This window comes from Haemaphysalis longicornis, unplaced genomic scaffold (assembly GCF_048455015.1).
Source record: "Haemaphysalis longicornis isolate Haplotype H1 unplaced genomic scaffold, Haemaphysalis longicornis Haplotype H1 scaffold_1, whole genome shotgun sequence".
NCBI classification, from domain to species: Eukaryota; Metazoa; Arthropoda; class Arachnida; order Ixodida; family Ixodidae; genus Haemaphysalis; species Haemaphysalis longicornis.
Genome location: NW_027526203.1, coordinates 145875389 through 145900376, shown reverse-complemented (window position 1 = coordinate 145900376; position 24988 = coordinate 145875389). Strand labels below are relative to the sequence as shown.

The following is a 24988-nucleotide window of genomic DNA, read 5'->3' as shown; positions in this document are numbered from 1 at the left end:
TCCTGCTAAGCACGGCAGTGAGAACGTGTGGCAGAGGAGTTAGGTACTTCATCACCAACCAGGTTTTCAAGCTAATTACGGCAACATTTCGTGCCCTTTCTCTTGCCAACATCACTGCATTCAAATGTGCGATGAGAAACCTTGTGTGAGGAGGGAATGAAAACATGTTTTAACACTTACGTGCCCACGGGAAAAGCAGTGATTTTGGGTAGTCTAGCAAACAATTTTTTCCCGGTCGCAAAAAGTGTGCAACATATAAGTGTATGGTATCGAATTGTAGAAGAGTAAATTTCCTTTGCAGTGGTGATTGTTTCAAACAAATTTTTATTTGAAAAGAGAAAAAAAGCTGTACAAAAAAGTTTTGGGACAAGCACAAAGAAAAATCAGCAAAAATGTCGGTGTTGCTCCACAGAGAAAAAATACAGAAAAAGTTTAAGATATACATTTTGTACATATAATATCAGTGCAAAACTGCAAATATCAAATGCCTAACTGTAAAATTTCTTGACTTACAAAAAAAAAATGTTAGCACTAGTGAGTTATGTGCCACTGTGCAAGTAGTGCCTCAAACCATAGGTTGGCCTCACATGCATCGCAGAAAACATTGGTTTTCTACTCCACTCTTTTTTGTTTGTAGCACAGTTCACAGTTTCTATATTTTTGCATTTGTTGGTGCTTGTGTTGAACAGGGGTATCAGGTTCTGGGCCGGTTCGGTGCACTGTTGCTTGCGGTGCTAAAATCCGATGATGAAAAGTTGTCCTCACAGTCAGTGCTCTTAATGTCATCCAAAAAGTCGCATGTACTATATAGTTCATACCACAAGCTAGCTGCAGCACTGTGGAGGCTGCATTGTTATCAGTAGTGCGCCCACTGAGGTTGCCTAACTCGCCGTGAAGGGGGTCCTGAAAGGACACTCCCTTCTCCCCTCTCGGCAAGTGGCACCGCACGGCCCCGGCGCCTTTTGTCGCTTCCTTCGCGGTGAGTTAGGCGCCCTGAGGGGGACAACAATGTAGCCTCCACAGTGCTGCAGCTAGCTTGTGGTATGAACTATAGAATCGTCCAAATCACTGAAAATGCAGCATTTCCACAGCACTGTAGTGCGCAATGTGAACACCGTCGTGTCAACACCGCCCGTCACATGGTACCGGCAGGGCTTTAAAAAATCGCGGCACGCAGAAGGAAAATAAAAATCCAAAAGGATGTGTCTTTACTACTCATTAGATAGCGACACCTTCAGGGCGCACTTGGATAGCTCCAAATTCGAATGGGAAAACATCAAAATTAGAACTTGAAAGCATCAATAGTATACTATAGATTTGAATAGGCATGGGCAGGAAGGTGCTAACCTGCCTCCTGCAGTAAAGCCTCACTACGAAAGCATTTGCACCTGAATCCTTGGTCGGTTGAACCCTGATGTTGCTTGGCACCTGCTGCGGTGGCTCAGTGGCTTGGCGTTGTGCTGCTGAGCACGAGGACGTGGGCTGGATTCCCGGCCGCGGCGGTCGCTTTTCTGGTGGAGGTGAAAAGCGAAAACGCCCATGTGTACGAGATTTCGGCGTGCGTTAAAAATCCCCAGGTGGCCAAAATTAATCCGGAGCCCTCCACTATGGCGCCTCTCATCGCCTGCATTGCATCGGCGTAGTTCAACTCACTGTGCAGAGTGGCAGAATTGCGCCCTCTGTGTGTGTGCTTCAGCCGTGGTGTCCCCTTGTGTCCCCCATGTGAATTGGGCCCTTTTTTGCCCTGGCAGGCCGTGAGAGCAGTGGCAGCAGCTCACAGCATCGGGACAAGCTCAAGAAGGGCAAGCTCAACAGCAGGGAGAAGCCGGTGCGGGTGACCTTTGAGGTGAGTCACCAGCAGGCCTGCTTAAGGGGGCCGTGAAGACAAAGGGCAAATTTGGTTCGACAAAAAGACTGCGTTGTTGCAAAAACAGGGACACAGGCTTTATTGCAAACTAGAAACAAGTAATTGGGCATTAGGGAAAACAGATGAAAGAGTCGCAACTCCCCAGCCACTTTCTGGCGATTGCTCGATGACGTCACAAAATCTTGTTTGTGCGATTGGCATATGCAAACTTAGGGCACCGCAACGAAACTGAATGATTGTAGCGGGGCCTCTAGTTTCATTTCATCGTATCACTTGAACGATGACATGCAGTTAACGCATTGTAGACTATGGTTCTAGTGCTGGCCCATGTTACATCGCTGCAGTTTCTCGATATTTGTTGTGTTTTTTTGGTTCAAAAAGCCTCTTTTGTAGCTGGAAGGGAGCTGAGTGGCTTATCAAGGGCTACTTGTTTTAAACAGAACAAAAACGAATTTTGCCTTCATAGCCCTTTTAACGTGTCCATGTGTCCCAGCTGGCTTTGCCTTTGTGGAACACCTGCTGTAGGTAGGTTACAATACTCTCTTCGCCTTGACCGGTGCACATTTGTTGCACAAAATACGTGGCTCGCGTGTTGAAGCTGTCTGAAATGGTCCTGCCCGCTGGGCTAGTTGGTAGTGGACGGGCCAAGACGTGGCGTAGAAAAGGAGGACAAACGGGGGGCGTACGGGATGACATTGCTTGCCGCCATTTTGGTGCCTGTGCCATGTTTTCATGCGCCCCAATGGCCAGCCATGTCTTGCAATTTATTGGTGCCTTTGGGTGGCTGCGGAAACAGTGGCAGTGTAAGCTGCTACCAGAGATTGGGGGCCAAGGGAAGGGCAATGTGGTGAGCAGGAATCTCTGCAGTGCTGTGGTGGGTCTTCCCTCAGCTAACTTGGCAAACAGTTCCCACTTAGAGACTTGTCATCTGAGCTCCCAACTTAAAAAAAACAAAATTGTCATTCAAAAAGGGTCTACGCGTAGTGCTGTGCTCTTTCTGGAAATGAAACGAGTTGAGGGTGAACACTAGGAAGAGCACTAGGAATGGGGGTGCTTTGAGCGCGATCTCCACGTCCCCTCAGTGCTCGGTGCCCGTTCTTCCCCCCTTGCCCCCTCGCAGAAGCGGTTTGTGCCGGCCACGCGGCACGTGCCGACCGTGCGGGAGCCCGCCGACCGGAGCCTGAGCTTCTGCCTGCGCGAGGAGTGCCTGCCGGACTCCTCCATGCTGCACGGCCGCCTTTTCGTCATCGCCTGGGAGTGCGGCCTGGAGGACATCCACGAGCACGTCATGCAGCTCATCCTGCTTGCACTACGGGTACTCCCCTGCTAAGAATGGGTGGGCTCAGTACAGCGTGTTGTTGGGCTAGTTGGTACCGCATTTCAAGAGTAGAAAAACTGCACGTCAAAGACAAGGCAATAAGGATGGCAGAGGATGGGCAGGGACAGGAAGGACTGCGCCTGTCCTGTCCCATCCTTATTGTCTTGTATTTGACGCACGGTTTTTCTACTCTTGAAAAGGGGTGGGGCCTCGTGCACTGCAGCTTCAAGTAACCACGGGGCGCCATTTGGTAGCTGTTGCGGCGTTTTTTCCAAAGAAGAAAATAAACATATACAGCAGTTCACTACGGGGCTCAACCGGAAAATTAGTATACAACACATCATTGGGTTTTATTACGTTCACAGTTGTTATATCAATATAAATATTCTGCTTACGACTTGTGCGTGAATACATGCTATAAGATGTCTTAGAAAGCGCCACTTCTCTAATAAAAGTCGACGACAGTGCACGGATCAGCTGCTTGCGACGTTGACGTGCACAAAGCACATAGTACCCAAGAAGAAATAAATAGAACAGAACCATAGGTGCATTTGCGTATCTGCACGCTACTTGGCGTGCGCCACTGCGAAAAAATGCCGTATATCTTACAAAACGAAACAAGTGCTTATTTTTCTAGCTCCTAAAATAGCCTTCTGGTGTCATAAGTGCGTATGTGCATCAGAAAATACATGGAGCACCCCAGTACATGCATGCTTCCATTGTACGTAGTCATGTCGGCAAAATATAAAGAAAGCTTACGATGAAAACACGAGAAATGTAAATGCTTACGCTACACAGTGACGCAACAATAAACAGATGGACACACACCAGCCACAATTCGGAGACTCGCATCTACAGTTTTATTGAAATGACTCAAATATCTCAAACATATGGTCGTGTACAGCTTGTACAAGTTAGCGTTTCTGCAACGGTATAAGGCCCAAGGAAACGAGTTCAAAAGGAACTTGTTGCGCGAAATATGTTTGCTGACACAGATAACAGCGCGAGCACAACTGCCTACACTGGAATGTGGTTACAAGAACATCATGTTCAATTTTATCAGCTTTGAAACAATCTCCATTATTCCAAATGGTGAAGAGAAGACAGGCAACGCAACTTTCAGGGTGCTTGTAGAAACGAATTTCTCCTGAGTAAACTCCACTGTGTCTTGTTGGTGCCAGAAAGTCTCTTGATGTCACTACATGATGTCACCACCAGGAGTACGAATACGAGAGGAACTATTTGTAGAAAACTATAGCGCTTGTTCTGCGCTCTACCATATCCGTGCCCATGGCTATGTCGAGCGATACAAGCGTAAACAAGTTAAATGAACGTATGGAGGCTTTCATGAAAGCTTCCTCATGCGCATCTATTTCCAAAACCTATGAAAGCATGTAAAAAAAAAAGCATCAAGCAACATTTTTTTCAGCCATCCAACGAACACTCATTCTAGTTTCAGGCAGAGCTTTGCTGCGCAGTTGTATTTTCAAAAACCTGAATCTTCAGGCTTTTGAAGCCTTATTTCTTGGGTGTTGCAATGAACACACATGAATGTTTTGCTGAATTCCACACGCACAACGGACATCAAGTCACTTTCTGGCACCAACAAGACGCAGTGGAGTTTACACGGGAGAAATTCACTTTACAAGCACCATGAAAGTTGTGTTGCCGATCTTCTCTTCACTAAGCTGTCCACCAACTGAAGGGTTATGCCAGTTATGCCCTGACTGGGACTTCAAGGTGAACAAATCAAAGCCTTCAAACGTTGCCAGTGCCGTTGGGACGTTGCGCCGTCATTTCCTGCTCTCGCGGGGGCCAGGGGCCCCACAGAACAGGAGTTTCTCCATTGGTAAAGCGATCGCGCCTTCTCTTGCACACATTATCGCTTCCAGGAGGCTATGCACACGCGCATGCACACTCCTGCACTCCTCTCTTGTAAGTGGGCTTGCGGGTTTTTTGTCTTGTTATTTTTCTTTCGTCTGGATGCCGCCGCTGGTGTTCAGTTGAAGCCCTTGCGAAATGGCAGCATGTTCATGCAGCGCGAAAACAGTCCCGCGCTTGTACACAGCTGGTTTTGTTGTGATGAATCACTTTCCTGTCGCCCTTGCGAAGCCTTTTCATTTTATTAAAGCACCATTTGGCTGTTTTTATCGCATTGCAACAGAATAGCGGCCATTCATTCTTCCTCGTGCTGATATTCGTACTGCGTTGGATGCGATGCTACGGGACGCCGTCTGCTCGCTGAACAAAGAGGTTATGTCTTCATTGCCCGCAAGATGGCGCTGTACACAGCACATCAGTGGCGCTACCATACCAGTGCATGAGGCCCATAGGGGGGAGCTGCTATTGAGGAACACACCTCTGCTTGCTAGAGAAAGGGTGTGTGCAAGTGCTCGAGTCAGCTTGCTCTTTGTGAACATTCCATGGAAAGGGCTTTAAAAAGATGTTTTTTTTTACTTCTATGCTGATTCATCAAGTGACGTTTGTTCAAGTGAAGCTTGGCAGTACAGCAATGTGTTTGCGTGGACTTCAGCACACTGACGTCACATGCCCGCATTAATTCGAACATGCTGACAGTAGGTGCTGTGCTCAAAGTAAATGAACCAGCGTGTACAGTACAAGCTCGTTAATTCGAACTTCGAGGAAATGCGACCTCAGTTCGAATTATTGAAAGTTTGGACTAACGAAAGTGAAGCACAAAAGCCATACAATGCGATTGCGGAGCAGTAGAGCATGCCAGCAATTTAATGCTTGAAAAAGGCCGCGATTGAAACCTGCCTTTGATGCTTGAAGGCAAAAACTAGAACTTTTTTCTCTAACAGCAAATGTGAGCGGAAGGCCTCCTTATTGCGCACTCCAAAATTGAAAAAGAGACGGGTAGCATTCCATCCGATCATTAGCTCCGAGCAGTGGCCGCACTGGTGCTTCGTCGGCCACCTCCTCGGGGTCACTGGCAGCAACAGGTTCTACGCTTCTGACCTCAGAAATGATGCCATCTGTCAGCGCGCCCCACACCCTGAACTAGTGTCCACATTTACGTAGTCCGCAACAAAATGTCCGCCGTTCTAGATTGCTTTTACCCAATTGAACTTCTCTCTCTATTTTTCTCTCCTTACTTGGGGCAGCGCAGCCTCGTGTGTAGGCAGCGGGGCTATTTCTCTGGCCGTGCATCAGGCCCCAAGCTGCCAGCGCGTAGTTAGAATTATCTGTGGTGGAGGCCCCTTGCGTTCAAATTAATGGGCTTTTCAATACATAGGCTTCTATGGAGACTTGGCCAGACCAAATTGTACAGTTCGAATTATCCATAGATTGGAAATATTGAAGTTCGAATTAACGAGCTTCCACTGTACTGAGTCTCGCAGAGAAGTTTCTTCCCCTGACAGCCACAAGCTTCAGGAGGTGTGAGGTCCATTTCTAGCTTCTTGGCGGATGTCCTGTGGCTACGAGATTGCTACATGTGCCATCTTGCAGCAAAAGTAGTGATACTGTGGTGGTGTCCACCTCACCTTGTAGCTGGTGCTCAGATGAAAATGGAAGGCTGCTTTTGATATAAATGAACCATTTCTTGGCCGATCCTTGCCTGTACATGTGCAGTCTTACAGCCAAACTAGCTATGGTTGTAACGTGCCTGTCTACTTATGAGTTTTTTTAAGTGAGTCAAATCCACAAACTGGAACTAAGTGAGATAACACCTATTTGCAAGTTTTTCTTGTCACTAAAGTGGGATAATACTTTAGTTTTTAGAAAAACTCGCAACTTTCCCCTAGAAAAGAGATTGCAACGCAATAGGTCAGATAGTGCCTGGCAAACGTATACACAGATCGTATTTTGTATCGAAAATTAGCCAGATTCTGCTGTGGTACGGATCGAAATGAGCCAAATCCATTCGACCAATGGGAGTGTGCTTTTGACGTGACTGTTCGGACTGTTTTGTAAGTGTTTCCGCAAGTTTTTTTTGCTTTTTGGAGCTGGTTATTACGGATTTGGATGGCAATTAAGAGATTGGTGAAAGGTCTGTTCCCAGATGTCGACGACAAAATGAACAGAACAAGTGGCCGAAATGAAACAGAGATGTGAAACAATTATTTAATCCTTCAAATTGGGTGTTTCAAATCAGTATGAACCAAATCCAAAGTTATCATCCTAATATTTGTCAAATCCGCCGCATAAATTTTAATCATTTGCGGCCGTAAACTTCTCCTAGCTGACATGTAAAGCATGTCATATTGTGGCTTGAACAGCGTTGCATTTAGGTCCGGTAACAAACTTGCGTTTTTTTTCTCAAATTCTGTTTAGGTAGATTTGACTCATTTCGAGAAAAAAACTCCTCAAATCTTGAGTGCTTTTTTTTCCCTGCCACAACTCTAGTTGCCTCAGCAAGGTAGGCATAAAAGGTAGAGCTCCAGGAAGGTAGACGTTACCTCCATATTAGGTTGGATGGGTACTTTGGCATTCCATTACAATGTGTTCGATTGTCTCAGAACCCTTGACCTAGCACACAGAAGTCTCATCTCGTTGCAGGTACTATATCATTACGTAGGTCCTTGTTCGCAGATCAGCTAGCTTGGGCCTCCAAAAGCGGCATACTGCCACTTTTTTTTTTATCGCTAAAGTTTTCTTCGCTCATTTCTCATTTCCTAGGTTTATAACCCCCTACCCCCCGTACTGACCCTGTCCCCATCCTTTCTGCCCACCTAGCCATCTCTGCTTCTTTCACGTTCCTTCTGATAGATTCTGTACTTTTACCTACAATGTTTTACTTTCGGCAACCTCTGTCGGAGCATCGGGGCAGTGTGTGTCAGCAACATGCAACGTTTTTAGCAAGCACATAGCACTGAATCTTTTGGGGCAACACCTGAGGCTAGGGTGCCGCTAAAAGTGACGTCATTGCCACCATGTTTCTCCTAGTGTGCATGGGACACTTTGGGCCCCTCCCGAGTTTCGCTGTCCCCTGCTTCACTGGAATTTGCACATTTCTTAAAACTTTATTAAGGACGTCTTGAGGGGAGGGGGGTACACTGGGCTTGGAAGCCTATTTATTATTCGTTAAACTCAGTGCTGATCTTTAGACCCCCTCCTTTGCCCTCAAGGTTTTTCGGTTGTTGATGCGAGTTGTGCTTGCCCGAATATGTCAAGGAGATGCCACCGCCGTCCCTTTGCCATGCTGATCGTATTGCTGGGGTGTGGTGGGGCCTTGCAGCACTACCTGCGAGAAATGCTGCGGATGATGCTGAAGCGGCGGTCTGCGTACAAGGTGCGCGAGGGTGTCTGGCCCTATGGCCTGGGCTGCCCCCCTGCCAACCCCTACCTGCGGGCCAACACGGCATGCACGCTTTTTGCACAGGGACACAGGTGAGCCTTGCGACGTTTTCTAGGGAGCAGTGCACCGTTTTGATCACGAACCACACTGACAGGCTCGAGAAGGGTCGGGTCCCCCGCCGACACAATTCTGCGTTAGTTTTGAGGTTGCGCGCTGGGCAGTGGTGTTCTGTGCGGGGAATTTGCTCTTTTGGGGGGAATTTTTGACTGTAATTTTGTCCAAAAGGGGAAAAAGGGAATCTTTAATAGATGCGGGGAATTTTAGGGGTCACTTCACTTTATTTCCTTAAAGACCCCACGGGGGGGTGTTGTATAAGGGGTGGGTTGTACAAACATAGAAACAAAAGCCACAAGTTAACATTGCAGATGCATGGATGCACTTTGAATAAAGCGTGATGGACAGGTGATTGAAACAACATCATGGGGAAGGTCATTCCATTATTTGGCGGCACGTCAGAGAAATGATGCAGAAAATGTTGAGGTGCCAGATCGGGGTTGGAAGTGGATGGCCTGTGTGGGGGGAAATGCGTGCGGCGGGAGCGATGTAAGGTGGTTGGCGGAGTGAGCTGTGGTAAAACTTGGGGTAGAGTGACAAAGTAGCAATTCTGCGGCGAAAAGAAAGACTTGACAGACCGGACTCATTTTTAAGGGGTGAAACACTGACATCGTAAGAATAAGAATGAATGAAGCGAGCGGTGCGATTTTGAACTGCTTCGATATCGTTGATCAAATAAACTTGGTGAGAGCTCCAGATGGGTGATGCGTATTCAAGTTTGGACCGGATTAGCGACTGGTAGGCCAAAAGACGAACGTGATACGGTGAGTGACGTAGGTTACGTTTTAGAAATCCTAATGATCGGTTGGCTGATGAAACGATATTAGTGATATGCGTTCGCCAGGAAAGATTAGGGGTTAATGTTACACGAAGGTACTTATAGGATACGGCTGTTTCGACTGGTGTGTTAGCAATTTCATAGGAAAATCGGAGTGGATTTTAGCGGCGGTGGAAGAAACTAATTCTCATTTGTTAGGATTAAGGGTCATAAGCTAACGGTCACACCAGTTTAATACTTCATTAAGGTTATTCCGTAGTGCTACTTGATCAAATGTGTTAGTTATTTTGCGGTAGATAATGCAGTCATCTGCAAACATGCGAATGTTGCATGATAAATTGTTAGGTGAGTCGTTAATGTAGATTAGAAACAAAAGCAGGCCAAGGACAGGGCCTAACAGAAAGCGAATTAGGTTCGACATTGTTATCGAAAACAAACTGAGAGCAGTTAGTCAGAAATTGAGCAATCCAGTTAAGAACCTCAGGTGGTAGAATTAATTGAGAAAGTTTCTTTAGTAGGCGCTGGTGTGGAACTTTATACTGAAGTTTGCCTGCTTAGTGTGATCAAGGAACCCGTATGGGTTCCGAAACGTCTCTGTGTTTTCACCTTGACTTGGTCAGTGACCGCATCTTCGTCCTCATCATGATACCTGACCAGACGAACTTTCGTCGAACTCTTGACTATTATTTATCAAAAGCCTTAGTGAAGTCAAAGAAGATAGCATCAGTTTGGACGTTACTGTCGAGGTTAGCATGCAGGTCGTGAAGGAAAAGGGCTAGTTTGGTTTCGCATGAACGGCTTTTTCGAAATCCGTGTTGAGAGGAATGAAAAAAATTGTTAGAATCAAGAAAATGCATGATATGAGTGTATATGACATGTTCCATGAGTTTGCTACGCACACTAGTTAATGATATGGGGCGATAATTTAACGGGCAGTCTCTTTTATCTGTCTTGTGAACTGGAATGACCTTCCCACACTTCCAGTCAAGAGGCAGAATACCAGAGGAAAGTGACTGGGAGAACAGCAAAAGTAATAACTCGGCTGATATGTGCTTAGTGTTTTTGAACATCTTGGATGTAATTTCATTGGTACCAGCGGAGGATGACAGTTTCATTTTTTCTATTAAGGACAGGATACCATTGAAACCTATGTTTAGGGGTGGCATTTCATGCAGATTAACGGGGACTAATTCTGTTTCAACGGGGTTAGATTCATTTGTAAACACACACAAAAAGGCAGCATTGAATATATTGGCACATTCTGAACAACTTGATTCTTGACCAGACTGATTAGTAAGGGCGATGGGGGGGCGTGTTAAGTTGGTTTATTATTTGCCAGAAACGTTTCGGTGAATCAGCAAGAATTTTCGGTAGTTCCGTATGAAAAAATGAGTGGTTGGCGTTGCGCACTTCACTTTGATTTTGATTGTAGGGTTTAACGCGCCGACGCAACGCAGGCGATGAGGTGCGCCGTAGTGGAGGGCTCCGGATTAATTTTGACCACCTGGGGATCTTTAACGTGCGCCGAAATCTCGTACACACGGGCGTTTTTGCTTTTCGCCTCCATCAGAAAAGCGGCCACCGCGGCCGGGAATCGAACCCGCGACCTCGTGCTCAGCAGCGCAACGCCTTAGCCACTGAGCCACCGCGGCGGGTCTGCGCACTTCACTTGAATATGCTTTCTCAGCAACCTTGTAGTTTCCTCATGCAGAGTCAGTGTTTTTGTTCTTCGCAGCCCGAAAGAGGTGTTTCTTCTTCTTTTCAAGTCTTTTTAATATTTTAGTAAACCAAGGTTTTCGGCAGGTGGGACGGAAAGTTATTTTAGGGATAAATTGATCAGCTAGCCGGGTTTAATTTGTTTTTGAAGATTAACCAGTTATTGTTAGTGGGTCGCTCCCGAAAGCCATTTAAAAACGTCAAAGGAAAGGCTTCAAGTTCACGAGTGATGGCCCTGTAGTTACCTTTGTCATATAGCCTAATTGTTGTACTGCAGGCTTGGCGTATTTGAGGAACGAAAGTAAAATTAGCGTGAATGATTTTATGGTCACTTATTTCGTTAAGATATGTTATAGAAGACAGGCTCTCAGGATCAGTTGTTAAGATTAGGTCAAGAATGTTGGTGGTATCATCAATAACACGTGTAGGTTGTGTTATCAGCTGAGTGAGATTAAAGTTGAGGCAAATATCAAGGAAATCGTTGGCTTTTTTGCATTGGGTGCAGACGAGGTTAGGTTGAGCCAATCAATCTTAGGAAAATTAAAGTCCCCCAGGAGGAGGATTTGGGTATTTGGCCGTAAGTTCGGCTAAAATACCATTAAGGTGGCGCGTGAAATCCGGACTGCTTTTAGGAGGCCTATAACAAACACCTAATAGTATGGACTGTGGTGCGGAACGACAGAGCAACCACAATATTTCAAGGTTGGAGGCAATGTTTATAAGGGAGCATGAAAGTTGTTCGTTTGTAGCAATCAGGCCGCTGCCACGGATGCCGGGACGATCCTTTCGAAAAAGATTAAAGTTAGGCAAGTCGGTCAAAATTTCGCTGTCGGTGATGTCAGAGGTCAACCACGTTTCAGTTAGTATAAGGAGGCTGCTATTAGATGGAAGATACAAGATCGGACACGTGGTCGCGTTTGGAAAGATAGCTGCGTATGTTGGGGAAAATGACTCAAAAAGAAAGATTAGCTTTGTGACCAAAGACGGGACCATTAGGCAATTGCAATTGCCACGAGCTTTCTTGTACATTTTCAGTTGCCTCGTTAAGTACGTATCGTTTGGAGCCCATAAATAGGGTCTTATATCGTAAAAGGAAAGGACCTGATTTTTTTTTAGCAAAAGCCAGGAGATGCTTCTGTGTGTTTGGGACCCGATGCGAGAAATCCTCCCCGATGCTAAAATCGGTACCCTTAAGCTGAGGAGCAGTAGCAAGGACAGCTTGCTTGGTTTTGAAAGATGTAAACTTCACTATAATAGGCCGACACCGGTGTTGCGAGTGGCGGCCAATATGGTGGGCAGGCTCGACATCCTTGGATTCGACAGTTATTTTTAGATGGTCCCTCCAAAACCAAGTAATAAGCTCCTCAGACTGCGCATACATTTTGGGTGGCTTGTCATCCGCTATGCCATAAAACGACAAGTTGTTGCGTCTGGAACGATTCTCCGCATCGTCCAGTCGAGTCTCCAGTACCGAGACCTGGGTAGCTGTCTGGGAGGTGGCGATGGCCATGGCGTCAAGATTGGTTCGAAGTGTGTTGAGACTACTGTAATGGGATTCTAGACTGCCGATTCTCTTGCCTATACTTGGTTACAATTTAAGAACGGCAACGGAAGTTGTCTCTGTGCTTCATCACCGCAACCGGATGTTACTCCGCGCGACGCAAGTAGTGCGTTACTGGGAATATTTTGAACGTAGCACAAGCCATTTCCCTGATTTTATAAACTTAACATGCTTATAAACTTCTGCAGTGACGACAAATAAACTATGTGAGAAAAGGCAGGCAACATCATGCATTCATAGCAATCTCCTTTCAAAATGAGCGCGCCCGTTGACGTCCGGGTCCGTCGCTTAGGCGTAGTGATACCGTACATCAGCTATTGCCGTTCTTACCTTGTTCCCAAGTATAGTTCGGAAATGGCTTTATCAGTGGTGGAGAGCTGGATTTTTAGGATTTGTACATCGCCAATGAGCTGGGATTGACCAGAAGACAGGTTTTTTTTAGTTCAGTCATTATTTCCTCTAGGGTGGTTGGTCCAGGGTTAGTTTCAGTATCTCTAGACAACATTAACAGCAAAGAGAACACGATGTTCATACAATCAGAAATAATAAAAACACAGCACTGGGGGCTTGGTAGCTGAACGAAGCATTGGTTGCTAGATTTTTCAGCAAAAAGACGGTACGGATTACTGACCTGCATCACGAATAGAAGTGGGTTACACTGCGTCATGGCACAGCCACCGAGCTTACAGAGCGCGGCCAGCTGGCGGGGGGAATTTATACGCTGTGTGTTCGTTGAAGTCGATGACGGTGTGGCCGTGAGAGCACTTTCGAGCGTCCAGTTTCTGGGCTTCAGCGTCGATAGAGCAGTGGTGGCCAATGCTGGAAGTAGGCGCCAGTCATCTGCGTTGACGGGCCTTGCTGGGAAAGGGTAGCTCGCATCGATGCGTGATACTGGGCCCAGAAGAACGGGTACCAGCACGCAGGAGATAGCGCGTACGAAATCCTGCATCATGAATAGAAATGGGTTACACTGCGTCGCGGCACAGCCACCGAGCCCACCACCGTGTTGTGGAGTAAATAGGAAAAATAATGTCAGTAAACTGGGCCTCTTATCATTTATTACTTTTTTTTTTAAAGTTCAACTGCACTGAAATTTCACCCTGGCTAAATGCCTTCGAAATGTGTAGTAGGTACCATGAGAACTACTGCGACGCGACCGGTAGCTCTGTGCAATGCGTGGTTATTCAGTTTCAGGCACTCAAAATAACGCCCTTGCAGACGACAAAGCACCTGCCGGCGTGTCGCGCAAACAGCCATTTAGCGGAAGTGACATGCCAGCCGTCCAGGCCGATCGGCCTGCCTCGCAGCGGGAGAATCCAGGAAACTCGTATTTCGCGCCGGTACGCCTGGCTTTCATGGCTCCGAAGAGGCTTCGTTAACTGTACGGTTCTCACTTTTTCGAGTGTTGTCGCGACATCATGCCTACGCAGTGTGCTGCTGTTGGAGCGCACGAATAGTGTCGGGCTTGCGGGACAAACGCTTGCTTTTCCGCACGCTTCCCACACCCCCGCACGCGCGCGCTCACACACTCCTCCTGGCTGGCCGAGCCGGCCGCGTCGACCGGTCCGCACAGCTCGCGCCGTCAGGCCAGGCCGTCTGGCCGCTCGCGCCGACGGCTGATACGTCACTTCCGCCGCCCGTAATGGCCGCGTTTTTCCCAGTTTTGTTTTCAAAATCGTCGATTTTTGCCGGTCGCTTGCGACGTAATTACGCACATTTTAGGCGTCATACTTCGTACATCGCGGTCTTTTTAGTCATACTATGCAGGAACAGTGATTTTGCACGGTCGAAATTTTGAGTGCAGTTGGCCTTTAAGTTCCATTAGCACTTCGTCAGATTTATGTTCAAATATCCGCAGTCGTGTTCCCGCAAGCCACAAACATCCAAGACCACTTCCAATCCAGTTCATATGAGAGAGGGAGCATAAAGGAAAGAATACACCATGAGAAAGAGTTAGTAAATCGTGAAGTGGTGGTGTCTGCAGCAAGCCTTTTTGCATCTATTCCTGCGCAATATACAAAAAGGTATTTCGGGTGTGCCGTAATCTGCATGCTTTCAATAAAGGACGGCGCCAGGTAGTCCCGGTGCTAAGCTAAAATTACTTTTATTACCCAAAAATGTCGTGTTCTTTTTCATACGGGCAGTTTTAACTTAGAGCTAAGCATGCTGTTTGGTAGTAAATGTGAAATGCATAGTCAAATGCTGCTGAGCAGCAGATGTAGTGGAATTTAGTTAACGCTGAAACTCTGATTCTCTGAACAGCGTCTGCGTCCGGAACGCTACATGAAGTGGACATAAATGTCACTGGCTAATGCCCAAAATCGAACAGGAATCCACGTAAAGGTCTCTCAGCTGTAAAAAAATTCGGAGAAATTTGCAGGGAATTCTTGAAATTCGTGAGATTCTGCCAGACGTAGCGGAATGCATGCAATGAGTTTCTGAGTTGCACGAACGCCGGGGTGGGCCGTGTTGTGAATGCCGTCAAACAAGTGGCGACGATGTGAGGCAGGCAGGAAGGGTTGGGGAACACCTGCGGACATGTTGCAGATGATAGACACACCATGAAACGGCATGTCTTCAAGCTTGAGAGCTGTAGGTGGTGCACGCAGAAGAAAAATGGGCATACATACATGTGTGTGCATGCACGCAGTCACAATCGCATGTGGCGATCAATGCCTGCCTCGTGAGCGAATGCCCTGAGGGAGAGCAGTGTGTCGTGGCTGTTGTTGTTGGGGGTGGTCCATTGGGGCAGGATGGTGATGTGCGGTGGCAAGTACTGGGCACAGAGGTCATGGTAGCCAGGGCACTCCCACAGCAAGTGGTTCACTGTTGGGCACACTTCCATGGTGCACGTCGAACAGCTCGGTGTGGGGCCCTATTCCTGGTCGTCGTCAGTAGCCCCAGGCTTGCATCAATGGTGGGCCAGCCATTTTGCGAGCCCATCTTCTGTCAACGCGGCCCCTGCACGTGCCTTGTGGATGAGGACCTGAGCCCCCCGTGGCAGTCCTCGGGGCAGTGGGTGGTGGTTGGTGGGGATGTGCCGCCAAAGGGCGTGCCTTCGCTCCTTCTTGGCTGCCAGAATTTTGGCTGTTGGGTCAGGGTCGTCTGGTGCCGGCATAGTTTGGGTAGCAGGACGGAGCGGTCGTCCATGTGCTCGCTCGCCAACGCCTGTGCGGCTCCATCGCCAATGCCACCGGCGTGACCTGGTACCCAGTCCACCCTCACCTCCACTCCATAGTGCCGGTACAGCACTGTGCTTGCCATGTTGGTCCCGTGAGCAAGCGTGCCATTTCTGGGGGTGTGGCCAAGGATTTTTATAGCCTCTCTACTGTTCGTGCAGATGACCACCCTCTCCCCTGTCTGCTGACGGGTCTCCTCACAAGTCTTGTCTATTGCGCACTAAATGGTGGACAGTGCAATTTGTCCTGGGCTGGGTTGGTGCTCATGCTTCGTGTATCTGTCTGCAGGTGCCGATTGGGTTCGTTAACCACTTTTTTCTGGCGCTCTTTGCCCTCGTTGGCCTTGGATCATAAACATCAAACCATCCTCATCATCAAGATAGCCCACTCCGACCCCGAGAGTGTGGTAACTTGTTGGGATTAGAACCTTGTGCAGATAAGCAACCACTGTTTTCCTTTTCGAACGTCTGGAGATAGCGAGCCGAGCTGCGGCACCGGAGGTGTCATTGTGCTGATAAGCAGTTGCTTTCAGCATCGAAAACTCAATGCGTGAATGTGGGGGGAAAAAAAAGGCTGTTGTTCTTACAACGTGGAATTTTGAATTCCAAACGCCTTTGCAACTGACGACTACTTTTCACTGGCCTCTACCTATCTAACGACGTCCACCCTCATCGCTAAATCCAAATCCTTCTGTTTTTCTTTTTTCTTTTTTTTTTTTTTTTTTCACGACCATGGCTCCAAAGACACGCCACCGCAAACAAAACAAACATGCACTACGCCGCAGCGGTGCATGTTGAGCAAACACATTGACCTTATCTGTGTGAAGGCGCTCCGGAAGCTTGCCACTTAAAATGCACTCTCAAAAATTCTACTACACCTTGTAAAATAACTGCTTACAAAACCCTTATCCGTCCTGTACTTGAGTACGCTTCAGTTGTATGGTCGCCTTACTTTAAATGTGATATTGCTAAGATTGAATCTGTTCAAAAGAAGGAAATTGGGTTTATATTCCGTCGCTACAATCGCTACTTTCCCCCTACATTTCACGCTGAGCAACTGTCACTTCGGCCCTTATCTCACCGGCGTGAGTGTGACAGGATTGCTTTGATGTACAATATTGTACATGGTTCCACTTGTTTAGCCGCACCAATTTCTTTCGTAGATCGCTCGCGGCGCGCAACAAGACGCACCAATCCCTTGAATATTGTCCCCTATAGAGCGCACTTGGATTTTTTTAAGTATTCTTTTTTTCCCGCAAACAATTGAACGATGGAACAATCTAGAGCCAGCTTTCCGACGTTTGCCCGCTGAACTGTTTCTGAAAGACTTGCCTGAACATGTTCCGTGATATTATGAATCTTAGGTGGTTTTTCATGTGTATATGTGTGATGTAACATTTTTGCTAGAGGTGTACATTTTACAGTCTTTATTACTTGTATCTGTCGTGTATATGTACTTCATGTAACTCTTCCACTCCTGCTATGTCTCTCGTTGAGACCGCAGTATTTGTAAATAAATAAATAAATAAATAAATAAATAAAGCGGTCTCCATGCCAGCAGAGCCACTGTTGGGTCACAACGCCTCGCGTTGGTTTTCCCTTCCCCTTCGCTTTCGCATCCAATCATACCATGTGTTCTAGTTGTCTATGAGGCTATCCCCGTGCTAGTGGTAGCGCATCGAGCAGGTCGGGCAGTTGTTGAAGGCATAGAGTTTCTTCGTAAGCACTGAAGGCCACCCAAGCAACGTGACGCGTGAGACATCATCGTCGCCGCCCACAACTCCTTCAGAAGAAGCGCACCTGCAGGGGCACTGGCAGCATGTGGTGGCCTTGCGCAAAGGCAGGCAGCTCCGGTTCAGTCTCGGGAAATGCCCTGTTCTTTGTTTTTCTCAAACTTCTTCTCATGCCACTGCATGGAAAAAAGCTGCCTCCTTTTGCTTCCTGTGGCTGCAGGCGTTGTCCTCGGTGACGCTGAACTGCTGTCCTGCAGCACCATTCCCTAGGGTGCTGGCAGCTGTAACAACTTTTCTTTTGATGGCAGCTGTGCACTCCCTTTGCAGTCCCGACATGGTGTGATCTACACTTTTGGCAAGCGCGTCGATTCCTGATGCAAGTGTATCGGGCAGATTCAAAGTCCAAACATGCGCGTGTACACTTGCATTTTTTTTTTTTTTTCAAATATTTTTATGAGTACTTGCGAAAAAAATAAAATAGTGAATTTGTTGCGAATGAGTGCAGGTTTGGGCGGCTGCAGTTTTTTACAACTTTGTGGCTTTGCACGTGGCAAGGCGTGGGACTTTTGTCTGTATTGTTTGAAACCAAAAACTGCGTTATAATGGTAGTAAGCATAACACAAGCTGTGTTTTCTTCAGTGGACAAAAAAAAAATGTAAATCCTAAAATCAAATGAGTCTAGGTTCTCACTCACTTCAGCACCCCTTATCTGGGTCACCAACTTGCGATAGGTAGTGTCGGCCAGGTACTTCTAAACACATCTGCAAAAGCTGGCCTCTGTAGAAAATAACTCAAATATGGTAAAAAAAAATATATTTAACTGCTGTGCTTTTTATGAAAATGCATAAACTTAAAAATCAAATAAATTGAATAAAAAATTTAAAAAAAGGCTGCTCTCATTTTTTTTTTTAAATTGGGGAAACTAGACTCCTCAAGCAGGACGTTAACACTGTGGCAAAACATGCGGCAATATTTTGTTCGCACTGATGTTCACGCGACTGAAGTTGCACATCGCGAGACGTGTCTCCCTGCCATGCGCCACGTTTCTGCAACTGCTTTTCTGACTCTGTGCGTTTATAAAAGAGCGTTTGTTGGCATTCTGCAGCAGCACCAGCCAATGTTCAACCTTTTATGGCAATCTCAAAGAAAAAGCTGCGTTCTTTAAATTTTTTTTATTTGTGGTGTTTGACTGAAGATGCACTAACCCAGCTACACTTGTGACCAAGAGACAATGAAAAGCAGCTTTGCCTGCATCGCTTTTCTTTTAGCAAAAGAGCAGGGCAACGAAAGAAGTTTTCTCGGTGTATTGATCACCGTAACTGACTTCGTGCGGGGCGGGGGCAATGGAGGGCATACATTCGCCTTCGCATGGTAGGCGCATTTGCGCTGACAGGCGCATGGTGCTGGCGCTGCAACAAAGAATCATCATCTGTTTGCGCTAATGTTTTATGGTATGCCAGCCATAGAAATGACGGGTAAGCCAGTGCGCTTCTTCACAGTGACATGCGTAGCACCAGTGGTGCTGGTGTGCCTGTCCTGAGAGACGGACACAACAGCTCATCTAAATTCTGTTCTGTAATCTCTATAAAGCAGCCCTCAGTTGTATATCACAGCAGCAAGGCAGAGCATTATTTGCCTTCCCTAAGTTTGTTGTGCTGTGTTTGACAGCGTGAACCTCGGAGTTAAGTTGTAATGCAAGCGTTATAAGCATTTTACTTCAAGTTTATCTTTATTTACATGTCCTCTGACACACCCAAATATAAAAGGAATGCTTTTTCAGTGTAAATAATTATTCATCACTGTCATCCAGCAAATTGCCCAGCTTTCATATTCTACCTCAGTGAATGCCCTCGTGCCAAAATATCTTGGATTTTCTGGTTCAGAATATTTTCGTGCTGTGACCAGACCACTACCATAACAAAATTTCAAAACGAGCTATTGCATGCTAGTTGTGTCCTGATGACTGTCATTGATTCTTTCTTCCTTTTCTTTTTTTTGCTAAAAGAAAAGTGATGCTCGCCTTTAAAGGCGCACTATATTCACCAGGTCTTAGTCTCAAGTGTAGCTGGGTTAGTGCATCGTCGGTCAAACATTGCAAAAAAAAAAAAAAGAGAGAAAAGAGTGTAACTTGCTAATTCAGAAGGCTGTTAAAGGCTGAGCATTCCATGGTGTTGCTGGAGAATAGGAACAGACACACTTTCATAAACGCGTGAAGTCAGAAAAGCAGTGGCACAAAGGCAGCGCATGGCACGAAGTGTCTCACGACGTGTGACTTCGGCCACGTAAACTTCAGAGTGAGCAAAATACTGCAACATGTTTTTTCGCAGTGTTAACGTCCTGCTTGAGGAGTCTGGTTTCCCTAATTACTGAAAAATTGAGAGCGGCCTTTCTTACTGTGATTTTTAAATTTACGAATTTTTATGGAAAAAGCACGACAGTTGTTTTTTATGTGTATTTAAATTTTTCCTAGACAAGCTGTCCTTTACAGATGTGTTTAAAAGTACCTGGCTGACATTGCCATTTACAGGTTGGTCACTGTCACAGGCACAACGTTAGGGGGCATCAAAAGTCAGTAGCAACCGAGTCTGCTGTGATTTTATGATAAAAAAAAATTATGTCCATTGCAGAATACACAGTTTGCTTTATGTTTATTGCCATTTTGATATAGTTCTTTGTTTCAAACAGTTTTAGACAGAACCTTCACGCATTGCCGTGCAGAAAGCCACAAAATTGGAAAAAACTCCAGCTGCTGGAAGCAGCCTATCATTGGCGACACATCACTATTTTTTCTTGTCACAAAATACGCATGTTAAGGGAAAACGTTTATTTTTGGGTTATTGAGTGGTGTATGCATTACTCGTAAAAATACGAGAAAAAAATGGCCGACGATTACAATACTCCCTAACGTGAAATTTGTGAGCAGCGTGAACTGCAGTTTTCTCGATGATGGTGCATTCCTGCTGTGTCTCAGGAAGTGATCGCTGCATCAGTGAACGCTTGGAGGGGACCACGTCTCTTGCAATCCTCTGCATACCGCCCTCCCCCTCACACTTTTGACATACTTTCATCGTTCGCTTTCCTGCGCGCTTTATGGTGGCCTCTTCGTTCTCTCGGTTACTTGTAGCCTTGTAGCGTGTGGCCGCGGGGGAGCGTCTTGTGCCGCCTCGGCATACCGCCCTCCCCCTCACACTTTTGCCACACTTTCCTGCTCGTTGTATCTCGTCTGTCTTTGGTGATCCCTCCGGTCGCCGGTTTACAACGAGGGACGACGGCGCCGCAGAACCACAGGAGCGGGCGCTTAAGTGCTGCACACTGGAACAAAACATGCGAGTGTGCATTCATGTTTGACCTCTCATGGAATCAGCTGTTGGGAAGTTGGCGTGGCCAAAAGGAAACAAGTTGAAACAAGAAGCAGCCTGCTGATGCCACTGCAAAATGCACTTCCTCCACTACAAGTCTTGATGATGATAGCACTGGGCAACGGAGCTGCAAATTTTGGGCTGGAAACTGTGTGATCAGCCTATAATAACAGTGAGAAATTACACACGGGAAAATTTATAAAAAAGGAAGCTCGGTGTTAGACGAGGGTTTTTATGGCACCTCACTGTAATCCCGTCCGTGGAGATTTCTGACAACATCTGCTTTGCATAGCTGGCAGTATTCATGAGCACTAAGAAGAGAAGAATGCTGTTTGCTTGAACTGATATGGCAGTAGGTTGCCTTAGAGCCAACTACAGTGGATGCTCATTGCAGCCGTGCAGCAGCTGAGAGCCGGGCAGCGTTCGAGGTGGCCTACGACCCCCCACCCAGAAAGCGGGCCCGTTCCGTCATCGACCTGGTTGACACGCTGCAGGTACGTATCCCAAATGCGGGCACCACTCTCTCGTGCACAACCTCGTGGCTGTCGTCAGTGCCTTCCCCCATCATGCCCTGAGAGGAGGCTCACACAGGGGACAGTGATATCAGAAACCTGGGAACACGGGGGAAAAAAAAGCTGTTATCTACGTGGCGATGCAATACGGGACGAACATCTCAACGGGGAGGCTGCACAGCAGTAGACGCAATCGCAGTGGAAGCTAGCAGCCGCCCCCTATCTGTCCTGTCCCTACAGCAGCTGCCCTGTGATGGTCAGGGTGCCTCCTTGGGTCTCACATGGGCCAGGAGGCACTGTAGGACTCTGCATGTTGAACACTTAATGCCTGTAGGCAGTGGCGGTGTACCTTCTAAACTGCAAGGGCTATTCAAGTAGAGTAGATTCGTGTGAGAAGGCGGAAAAGTTCTACTGCCGTTATAGTTTCACTGAAGTCGGAAAATGCAAAAGAACAGTCGTTTCATTTAACTGGGATGCATGAAATTATGCCTAGTTTAAAATGAGAAATACCCCACTAAAAACACACAAGAAATATATTCCTTACAACAAGTTTGAAAAAGTAGGGCACAGGATATACTGTATTTACTCGCATAATGAACCCACTTTTCTCTCAGAAAGTTCGGCTTGAATTTGGGGGGGAGGGTTCATTATGCGGAAAAAAGTTGCTACAGATTTTTAAAAGCTGAAATTTCATACAAGAAAGATGCCAAGAGAAGCGCTGACGAACCAGGGGGTTTATTGGCCGAGTGGTACAGCGCATAATAACGCCAAGACAGGATTAAGAGCTACACTGTACCGACGCGCGCCTCAAGGCCGGGCTCGAGCGGGCCGCGACGGCTGAGGCGACACGGGGCTGCCGGCGAGGTGGGACTAGCCTACCTCGCGTGTCCGATTGGGGTCAGGGGCCCCGCTCCAGACGGGTGGCGGCGAGGGTGCGGATGAACCGCGATCCCTCGCGTTCCCTATCCTCTCGCCTCTGTCTCCTTTCCGAGCCAAGCGAGCGATCCCCGAGAGAAAGAGAGAGCAGAGAGAGCCCCACGAAACGTGCGCGTCGCGATTATAAGGCGCGAAGGAGAGGAGGTAGGTTCCCGGGTGAGGAGGAGCGACAGCGGCAGCGGGACAGTCGGTGCCCGCCGGCACGTCGGCCCGCGAGGTGACGTCACGTGCGCGGGAAAGCGCGCTCGTTCGAACATCGCGCTTGCGGGAGGAGGAAAGGGGATTAAGCGGATCCCCACAAGCTTCACATTTGTCGTCGGCCCACAGTGCATCGTCTTCCATGCCATCAAGGCCCTCCAAAACTTCTTTTTCCACACCAGGAAACTTCCCTTCTTTGGGCCCACGAAACACACGGCAATCCCTGGAAAAATGCTGCTACGCGATGTTTTTCAAAGGCATTTGGCTGAAATACCGTTCGAGTCAAAGGAACACCACAACTGACCCTTGAGGTTCTCAAAGGCCTCTGAAATGAGGAAATTCGTTTTCCTGGGTGCAGGTTGTGCATGCCGCATATACAAAAAATTATTTACAAGTAAAAAGAGCATGCCTCGAATAATTTTTCATTTGTTCTTGTTTTCTTCTGCTAAATATACATTTAGAAGGTGACTTTGTTCTTTCCAGATTGTCAGTGAAAAAAAAAAAAAAAAAGAGGCCTATGGAAGCCATATTGCCAATTCTATTTTGCACATGTTTTGTGCGTGTATGTAGGTTATAATCATTGTATCACTCACGTAGGAGTTTGTTGGCAGAGGTTAACCTTGATATCAAAATATTTTGCCAAATTATGAAAACAAAACTGAGCAGCAGTGGCCACACCAAAACATGACGGGTGAACGCGAAAACTTTCAACTGCCTTTGAGAAATGTTGTGTAGATCGGCAGAACTCCTTCTGTTTGAAGGGCATTTGAAATTTCGATGGTCAAATGACCTTTTAAATGCTCGTGTAGCACGGGTATTACACGCGTATGCCCTGGCATTTCCAATGGAATCGTTATTCAAACACCATTTATCTTGAATAACAGCTCTTTATCCACTTGAAAGACCCTGCATTATGAAGTACTGTATTTATTCGATTATAAGGTGGTCACTGATATAAGGCGAGGGTGCAGTTTGGAGAGTAAGAAGGAACTGCCGTAAAATATACTGAGATTCGAATATAAGGCGGGGTGTGACTTTGAGAATACAAATTTTGGAAAAAAACCTCGCCTTATATTCGAATAAATACGGTAATTAAGGCTAATATTTGTTTAGTTAAGGAAGAGCAATCATGCCCTCTGCGTGGCACTTGAAATGCACAAGCAAATGCCTTTAAACGTGGCACAGTCAGCATCGTGAATAAAATTATGGGAAGGAAAGCATTAAGCTCCCCATTACAGGAACAGCAAAACCCTATTGCAACGGGTCAGTATTGAGTTATATAAAAAAAGAAATATACATAAAAAAATGACACACGTACTGCCTGCCAATGACGACTAGTCTTGGCAGGCAGGACGTGTGCTCCCGCAAAATGACTCAGTCGTATTGAGCGTCATGCTTTCGGCCACTGCAGTTAGCTTTTTTCTGGTTTTGGACCAGGGGTGACTGAGTTGCTCCTTTTTGACCCCCCCCCCTCTCTGGAGCCCCTGTCTGTACACTGTTGCAGCTGCTTCAGCTGAGGCGGTGGTCAGGGTGGCCGATGTTGACCCGGTGCTGCATCGCAGGCGCAGTGGCTGCCCTCGCACTCGGCCCATAGTGCAGCACTGGAGCACAGCCTGTGCAGGCAGTGGCACCCGAGCCACGCGGAGCTGGAGCAGGAGCTGATTCGCAAGCAGGAGGAGGCGCTGCGCTCACAGCTGGCCGAACAGCAGCGGAACATGTCCTGGCGGTGACCGCTGTCCCCGCCTTCCGCTGTGGAGCTGCTCCACCGCCAATCGACCCAGCTTGCCACGGAGCCCCAGTGCCACACCTGGTCGCTCTTTTCTTTATCCAACGAGGCGGATGTTCTCCCGCTTCGTCGCACGCTCACTGCACCTGAGGTGGCACGTGGCTAGCTGTCTGGGTGTCAATATGTCCTCCGTGACTGTAAGCGAAGCTGGCCCTCTGTTTGGAGCTCTCTGCTCTAGTTGAACTAGCCTTGCGCCATTAAGCACCAACCATCATCAGGTGAAGCTCATATGGCTAGGCATCCGCGTATTTTTCATGTCTGCAAGCAAAAAGTCACAAGCCCTTGAAGTACAAGGCTGTCTTTAGCACGAGGCATAAGAAAACAAACATCCAGGTGTTTGTGCTATTAGCACGTGACATTAAAAACATCTATGTGCATTTGGAGTAGATTATTTATGAATATGCACCACTTTCCAGATCAGCAGAGTGTGCGGAACGTAATAAATGTTTCTCAGAGGCTTTCCACTGTGCAGTTTGCATTGTCCATGCCTGCTTTCATTCCACCCTTTCTGTATCGGTACCCACTGTGGTGGTTCAGTGGCCAAGTCATTGTGCTGCTGAGCCCAAGGATGCGGGTTTGCGCCCCGGCCACGGCGGCCACTTTTCAAATGGAGGAGAAAGGCAAAAACGCCTGTGTATCTAGTGTGAGCTGGGCCCATAACGTGAAGCCCGG

At 47.2% G+C, this 24988-nt stretch overlaps 2 protein-coding genes and 1 pseudogene across 2 annotated transcripts in view; 1 reads left to right on the top strand and 2 right to left on the bottom strand.

Moving 5' to 3' along the window:
* The window catches only part of LOC144137620 (transcriptional adapter 1-like), a 48905-nt gene extending 24118 nt beyond the window's left edge, over positions 1 to 24787 (top strand). The window contains exons 5-9 of the mRNA XM_077669566.1: positions 1752 to 1846; positions 2988 to 3182; positions 8386 to 8537; positions 21279 to 21378; positions 24093 to 24787. Coding sequence (XP_077525692.1) covers positions 1752 to 1846; positions 2988 to 3182; positions 8386 to 8537; positions 21279 to 21378; positions 24093 to 24260 — 710 coding nt within the window. The 3' untranslated portion in view covers positions 24261 to 24787. The remainder of the gene's footprint in view (positions 1 to 1751; positions 1847 to 2987; positions 3183 to 8385; positions 8538 to 21278; positions 21379 to 24092) is intronic.
* Positions 11327 to 12684, bottom strand: LOC144174346 (uncharacterized). The gene is made up of 2 exons (XM_077703000.1): positions 12680 to 12684; positions 11327 to 12636 (listed from the first exon to the last, which is right to left on the bottom strand). Exons 1-2 carry the CDS (start codon positions 12682 to 12684, stop codon positions 12006 to 12008), a joined length of 636 nt encoding a protein of 211 aa, XP_077559126.1. The 3' UTR covers positions 11327 to 12005.
* On the bottom strand, positions 12530 to 14392 carry LOC144137642 (uncharacterized; annotated as a pseudogene).
* Positions 24788 to 24988: the final 201 nt, after the last annotated feature.